The 7,809-nt window shown below is 40.5% G+C and overlaps 1 protein-coding gene across 2 annotated transcripts in view; it reads left to right on the top strand.

Annotated features, from left to right (window-relative positions):
- Positions 1–407: 407 nt before the first annotated feature.
- Positions 408–7,809, top strand: part of LOC136627389 (mucin-4-like) — a 96,962-nt gene continuing 89,560 nt past the window's right edge. For both annotated transcript variants that reach the window (XM_066602447.1, XM_066602439.1), the window contains exons 1-2: positions 408–4,197; positions 4,819–4,952. In XM_066602447.1, coding sequence (XP_066458544.1) covers positions 687–4,197; positions 4,819–4,952 — 3,645 coding nt within the window. In that variant the 5' untranslated portion in view covers positions 408–686. The remainder of the gene's footprint in view (positions 4,198–4,818; positions 4,953–7,809) is intronic.

Below are 7,809 nucleotides of genomic sequence, written 5' to 3'. Positions count from 1 at the left end.
CGTATTCTACAAATCAAGAAGCACAAAGTGTAACACAGTCAGGAGTACAAACAAGCGCAAGACTAGATGTTACATATTCAGGCACAAAAAGTGAAAATCCAAAGTTTACATATTCAAGAGAAACAGTCAGCAAAATCCCCTATGTAACATACTCAGATATAACGACACATAAAATACTGAATAATACTGAAAGCACAGAGGAAAGACAATTTCAAGATTTTACAAGCATAATTCATACCATAAATACAGGAGAAACTGCAAGCAGCATGGATGATATGAGACATTCCAAAGAAACAAGTGCAGTTCCAGTTTTTACCTTCTCTGAAAAAATGCTAAATAAAACTCTTAATGTTACACATTCTATGAAAATATTTAGTAATGCAGATGATACACGCTCCAAAGTTACACAATTACAGACGACAATAAGCAGAAGGCATAATATCACACAATTCGAAAAGATATCAAGTAAATCACCGGATGTTTCATACCATGGAGAAATATTGCATACAAGTCCAAATGTTACATATCTAGAATTAGTAGGTACAAGACCTTACACTCTTTACCCAGACAAGAAAACAAGTACTAGAACAGACATCGCTTATTCTGAAGTAACAAGAAAAAATACGGTTGGTACAAATTCAGAAGAAAGAGCAAAAAATAAAGATTCTAGTACTACAGACAAAGAAATGACAAACACGCATGGAATGACATCACGTAATGGGCCACATTTTTCATTATCTGAAAATACAAGTCAAATTCCAGATTTTACACACACAGAAAATAGTGCATATAAGTGGACTTACAATTTGTCAAGAAAAACATCTAAGAAGTCACATAGTAGTAACTCTGCCGAAACAGGTAAAATCCTAGATGTTACATACCCCCCAAAATCAGTGAGCAAAATGCCAGCAGTTCCATATTCAGAAGAAATGATGACAATAAGGCCAAGTTTTATACATTCAGTTAAAGCTATAAGTACAGCAACAGATATTCCAGACTTTGAAGAAACAATTATTAAACACACAGATGTTCCAAAGGAAAAAAGTTCAAGGCCTGATGTTCCATTATTAAAAGAAACCACAAGACATTCACAGGTAACACCAAGAATTAGTGGATATATCACTCAGTCAGAAAGAGGATCAAATAAAACACCACAAATTACAAACTTAGGGGTATCCGTCAATATAAATCCTGGCAGTACATACTCAGCAGGCACACGTAGAAGCCCTGATCTAATATACTTAGAAAAAACAAGTGAAAAGCCACTTACCACACAATCGGAAGACACAAGTAGACATCTGGATCTTACCAAACAAGATGACAAAAGTACTTCAAAGACAGACTCTACTTTATTGCAAGAAACAAGCAAACACATAGATAGCTTGCAAGCAAAAGAAATAGAAAGTAGACCAGCTAATGTGACAGGAAAATACATAGTTACAAGCAGAGAGATAACAGGGAGCAAGCGATCAGAGGACATGCACTTAGAAGGTATAACAAATGCACCTTCTACAAGGCTAGATGTTACATATTCGGAAAATACCGTGAGCAAAATGACAGATCTTGCACACTCAGGAGGAAGAACATCTAAGAGCCTTGACCGTTTCTTCTCGGTAGGAACAACATTTAAAAGGCCAAATGTTGTAAAAGAAACAAGTGCATGGACGAAACATGCAAATATTACAAACTTTCAAAAAACAACTAAAATGCCAAATCTTACACAATTTCAAATTACAAGTGAAATGCACGATGACGCACATTCAGAAGAAACATCAAGGAATAATGAAGATGTGACTACAGTATTAGTGAGTACAAAGTCAGAAGCCAAATTCTTAGTTCAGCCAACAACTAACAGGACAAATAGTACATTTGCAGATGAAACAAGTAACGCTGAAGAGGGTACATACTTAGCAGGAACAAGCAGGCCAGTTGCTACATACTCTGGTGAAACAATAACTGAAAGTACAGATGTCCCAAACCTCAGTTCAAGGCCAAATGTCACACTTTTAGGAGATATTCGTAGTATGCAGCATGATACACAATTAAGAGATACAAGTAGGGAGCAGCAAGCTGCACAATTACAAATAACAAGGGTTAAGAGTAAGGATGGCACACAATCAGGAATAACGTCAAATAAAACTTCACGTCTTCCAAACACAGACGTTTCATTGAGTGCAAATCCGATGACTACTTTTTCAGCATGGACAACAGGTAGAAGATTAAATGTTACATTTTCAGAAGAAACAAGTGCAAGGTCAGAGAATGTTAAAAATGCAGAAATATCATTGAGCATGAAGTCAGATGGTATCTACTCAAGAGACATAACAAGTCAAGTACCAGATTTTACATACTCTGACAACACCATGAGCAAATCTCAAGACGTCACATACTCAGAAAAAAGAATATCAAGCAGGCAAGATAATTTATCTTCAGAAGGAACAACATTGAAAGGTCAAGACATTACTGGTACAGAGCAAGCAAGTGAAATGAAAGATGTAACAAACCTAGAGGAAGTTAGTAAAATACCAAAAGTAATACAATTACAAGAATCAGCAAGTGTGAGGAAAGATGCCACTCAACCAGAAGGATCTACTAGAAATCAGGCTACAACCTCAGAAATAATGAGTACATTCACAGGAATTACTCTGCTTTCAAGTGAAGATATTACATACTCAGATAAAAAAAGTAAAAGTCCAGAAGTTACACACTCTAAAGAAACAATCAACTACTCAGAAGGAGCAAGGCATGCAAGAGCAAATTCAGATAAAGCGCATCAATCTGTACATAATACACTCATTAAATATACACCAAGTGAATATTCAAATATTGCAATTTCCGAAGCAAGCACAAGGCCAGGTACAACAAATATAGAAAAAACAACAACGAAAGGATTACACACTACACAATTAGGGGAAACTACAACTAGAATGCCACAGATAACACAATTACAAACAGCAAGTAAAAGGCAAAATGTCACACAATCAGAAAGCACATCAAGTAAAAGTCCTCATTTTACAGACTTAATAGCATCAAAAAGTACATGGCAAGACATTATACATTCAAAAGTAACCATTCGTAGAGTTACAGAAGCCACAGCAATTACTACAAAATCAGACGAAACAACGAGCAATGGGCAAGAAGCTGAATATTTAGAAGAAGCATCGACAATTTCAGGTGAAACATCCAATATACCGTTAAGTGAAAGAATATATGTTACAAATTCAACTGTTACAATAAGTTCATATGGCATATTCTCAGAGGAAAGAAGAAAAACACAAGAGGATACACACCCAAAAGGAATTACACATAATAAACCAAATGTTACTCAATCAGAAGAGACTATTAATGGACCATCAAATGTTTCACTATCAAAAACTTCAACAATTACTTTACCAAATGTGATGTACTCGGTGGGAGCAATAAACAAAAGACAAAATGTTACATATACAAATCAAGCAAGTAGTCAACCAACTGTTACACACTTGACTGGAAATACTAGGAGAAACAATGAGACAAATTTAGGACTCGCTGATAGCCCTGCTATGACTTCTAACCCCCTGAAATTTGTAACATCTCACGAGTCTCATATTTCAATACATTTTACCACTTTAATACCACGGCTATTTTCTAAGGAAACTCAACCCAGCATTACAGATAGTGTTATAACTAGTAATAAGATGTCTGCCTCGTCTTCAGTTCATACTGAGAAAAGTACATCAACCACGAGTTATGTTAATAAAACCACAAGTCTTCCAACTTTAGCATCTATCGAGAAAGACTTTACTTCATCTGTAGACAGTAGTGGAAGCAGTACATTTAAGGTTGTCTCAGATCTCCACCCTTCAACAGCCATTCATACTGCCTTCCAGACCAGCAAACCTTTGCATACCTTATCCGTCTCCCCTATGAAGCAAAGTTCATTATCTAATTATATATCTATACCTGTCTACCCATCTGAAACATCTAACGTGAGCTATGAAATTCTAACCACCCCCCAACACAGCAGTACATATAATGAAATCTCCACCAAAACATGGACAGAAGCTCATATATCTGTTTCTACAACTGCAGAAGATACAGTGTCAACAGTGTCTACTCATAATACAATCTATCCAAACGATAACTCTTCATCATATGGGATCCCTCCAAGAAGCACTACGCTTAACTCAGCCCCAGTATCTTCTACCAGTGGCAGAGGTAATGGTTTGTGAGTAGAGATGAGCGAATATACTCGTTTCGAGTAATTACTCGATCGAGCACCGCGATTTTTGAGTACTTCCGTATTCAGGTGAAAAGATTCGGGGGGCGCCGCTGGGCGGGGGAAGGTGTGGTGGAGCGGGGGGTAGCAACGGAGAACAGGAGGGAGCCCTCTCTCTCTCCCTCTCCCCCCCACTCCCTGCTGCAACCCCCCACTCACCCACGGCGCCCTCCGAATCTTTTCGCCCGAGTACGGAAGTACTTGAAAATCGCGGTGCTCGGGCAAAAAAGGGGTGTGGCCGAGTAGGTTCGCTCATCTCTATTTGTGAGGTGGCTTTGCTTTCAGTATCTTTAGATGTCTTTTAAGGGATTGTCTGAGAATAGAAAGAAAAGCCTGTCTTTCTCTACAAACTTTGGACTCTTGTCTGTATTACTCAGCTCCGCTTCATTCATTTAAATGGAACTGAGCTGCAATACAAGATGCATCCTATGGACAAGAGGGGCTATTTCTGAAAAACAAACTATTTTTCTAATCTAAAACAACCCCCTTTAATAATCTTCTAATCCATTGGTCATTCACATTATATAGGTAACCAAATTGCTACATGTTTTACATTCCAGCTGTTCCTTTGTTTGCCTATGGGGATAGTGCTGGTGACATAACCTATGTCTTGAGAAGAATAGATTTCAACTCTCCTCTCTTCCAACCAGTGATGGGATTTCCCTTTGGGAACCAGCTAAGAAGTTTTCTTTATGTAAGTACTACACAGCATGCATATAGTTTATGTAAGTACTAGAGATGAGCGAACACCAAAATGTTCGGGTGTTCGTTATTCGTAACGAACTTCCCGTGATGCTCGAGGGTTCGTTTCGAACAACGAACCCCATTGAAGTCAATGGGCGACCGGAGCATTTTTGTATTTCGCCGATGCTCGCTAAGGTTTTCATGTGTGAAAATCTGGGCAATTCAGGAAAGTGATGGGAATGACACAGTGACGGATAGGGCAGGCGAGGGGCTACATGGTGGGCTGCATCTCAAGTTCACAGGTCCCACTATTAAGCCACAATAGCGGCAAGAGTGCCCCCCCCCCCCCCACTGTCAGCATAAAGATCGTCCTCCTCTGGCACAGCTGTAACAGCTGTAGCAGAGAAGAACGATGTTTGCCCATTGAATTCAATGGAGCGGCAATACAGCATGTTCCACTGAATGCAATGGGCTGCCGGCGATCGCAGGATGAATGGTCGGAAAGGGGTTAAATATATAACCCCTTTCCTGCAATTCATCCAGAAATGTGTTACACTAAAAATATATACCGGCGTATAAGGCGACGGGGCGTATAAGACGACCCCCCAACTGTCACCTTATACGCCGGTAATACAGTGGAGCAAAGAATAAAAAGCATTACTTACGTTTTTAGATGATCTGCGGCGCTCCTGCAGGCTGTCACTCCCTCCTGGTCCACGGCAGACAAGCTTTCTCCACGAAAGACTTTAAATCCCTGCCTCCAGAAGCACATGTGCCTTCAGCCAATCACAGCCAATGACAATGATGTCATTGAATGGCTGTGATAGGCTGTGTTTCTGGAGGCGGGGATTTCAAGCCTTGAAATCCCCGCCTCCAGAAACACAGCCAATCACAGCCATTCAATGACATCATTGTCATTGGCTGTGATTGGCTGAAGGCACATGTGCTTCTGGAGGCAGGGATTTAAAGTCTTTCGTGGAGAAAGCTTGTCTGCCGTGGACCAGGAGGGAGTGACAGCCTGCAGGAGCGCCGCAGATCATCTAAAAACGTAAGTAATGCTTTTTATTCTTTGCTCCACTGTATTACCGGCGTATAAGGTGACAGTTGGGGGGTCGTCTTATACGCCCCGTCGCCTTATACGCCGGTATATATTTTTAGTGTAACACATTTCTGGATGAATTGCAGGAAAGGGGTTATATATTTAACCCCTTTCCGACCATTCATCCTGCGATCGCCGGCAGCCCATTGCATTCAGTGGAACATGCTGTATTGCCGCTCCATTGAATTCAATGGGCAAACATCGTTCTTCTCTGCTACAGCTGTTACAGCTGTGCCAGAGAAGAAGGATTTGTCTTCTATATGTTCTCAATGGGGTCAGCGCTGCTGCCGCTGGCCCCATTGAGCGCATATAGAATGCATCCATAGCGAGCAGCGGGAGGGGCAGATTTCAATACTCGGGTGACACCTTATCTCCCCAGCCACTCACAGCAGGGGGGTGGTATAGGGCTTAAACGTTGCAGGGGGAAGTTGTAATGCCTTCCCTGTCTTTATATTGGCCAAAAAAAAGCGCTAACGTCTCAGGGAAGAAAGTTTAATTTACCAGAACACCGCATGGTGTTCGTTACGAATAACGAACATCCCGAACACCCTAATATTCGCACGAATATCAAGCTCGGACGAACGCGTTCGCTCATCTCTAGTAAGTACCATTCAGCATGCATTCACAAACAATTAGTGGGTTTCTCTATAAAAAGTATACATTTAAAGGGACATTTTGGCAAACCAGATACACTAGGGCTTATTTAGTAATATTGTCCAAAAGTTAGTGCAAATTTAGACTAGACAGTCTTAAAATGTGCCAGATTTATCAGAGTAGCTCTGCTGAATGATAAATCTGTGAATTTTAAGACGGTCTACTCTAATTTAGGCCACCTTTCCATCTTTTAGTTGGCTTTGTTTACGCCAAAGACTGTGCCAGGCGTTTGGAGCAATTTAGTGAAATTGTTGTCACAATCTAGGCTATGCCTCCTTTTCACAAAGTCAAAAAGGAGACATAGCATCATAATTGTGGTGCGAAGCATGTAAGACAGTTTTTTTGGTGCAATTTGAACCAGACAACTGTCATATTTTGAATAGTATTTCTGTCTGACTGTGTCTAATGCAAGGTCAAAGGGGGCAGCTCATTACTGTCCTCTCTAGTATTCCTGGAGTCAATGTGCTATGCCCTGCCCCTATCAGGCACTGCCTCAGGCATTCATAGTGGGCATCATTCATCATAATTGTCTAACAGAAAAATTGGCCTTATTTCCCCTAGCAATAGAGCTCAGCTTTCTTTTCTTAAAACTGCTCTAGAAAATGAAGACTGCTGTTTGGTAGGTTTTTATAGACAACTAGGTCAGATTTTTATAGGTTTAGATTACAAAAGTATACTGATAAGAAATATTTGTGGCATGTCAACTCTAGGACTTCAACCTATGGATTGGCTGTCTCCAACTCCTATAGACTAACGAAGGAGTTGCAGTCAGCTCTTTCCATCTTGTCTAGTTGTGGATACTAGCAGCAGACTTCTACAGCTCAGCAGGGCACAAAGAACCCTTAGCCAGCTTCACATGACCGGATTCCTATTGTGGAATCAGCAATTGGTGCCTGCGTGGAGGACTTACAGCAAATCGCACGCATTGAAAGGCATGTACTTTTTCCTTCACACTTGTGGATATGAATTGCGTATTCTGCAAAGTGGAGTAAAAATCACAGCATGCTCGATTGCTGTGGACTCTGAGCAGATGACCCACAACCTATACACAATTAACATTGCGTCTGGTCCACGGGTACTCGTGTCATCGCCTAGCGATTGTGAAGGAAATGCA

The sequence above is a fragment of the Eleutherodactylus coqui genome, chromosome 1, assembly GCF_035609145.1.
Source record: "Eleutherodactylus coqui strain aEleCoq1 chromosome 1, aEleCoq1.hap1, whole genome shotgun sequence".
NCBI classification, from domain to species: Eukaryota; Metazoa; Chordata; class Amphibia; order Anura; family Eleutherodactylidae; genus Eleutherodactylus; species Eleutherodactylus coqui.
This window is presented reverse-complemented; position numbering and strand designations above follow the sequence as displayed.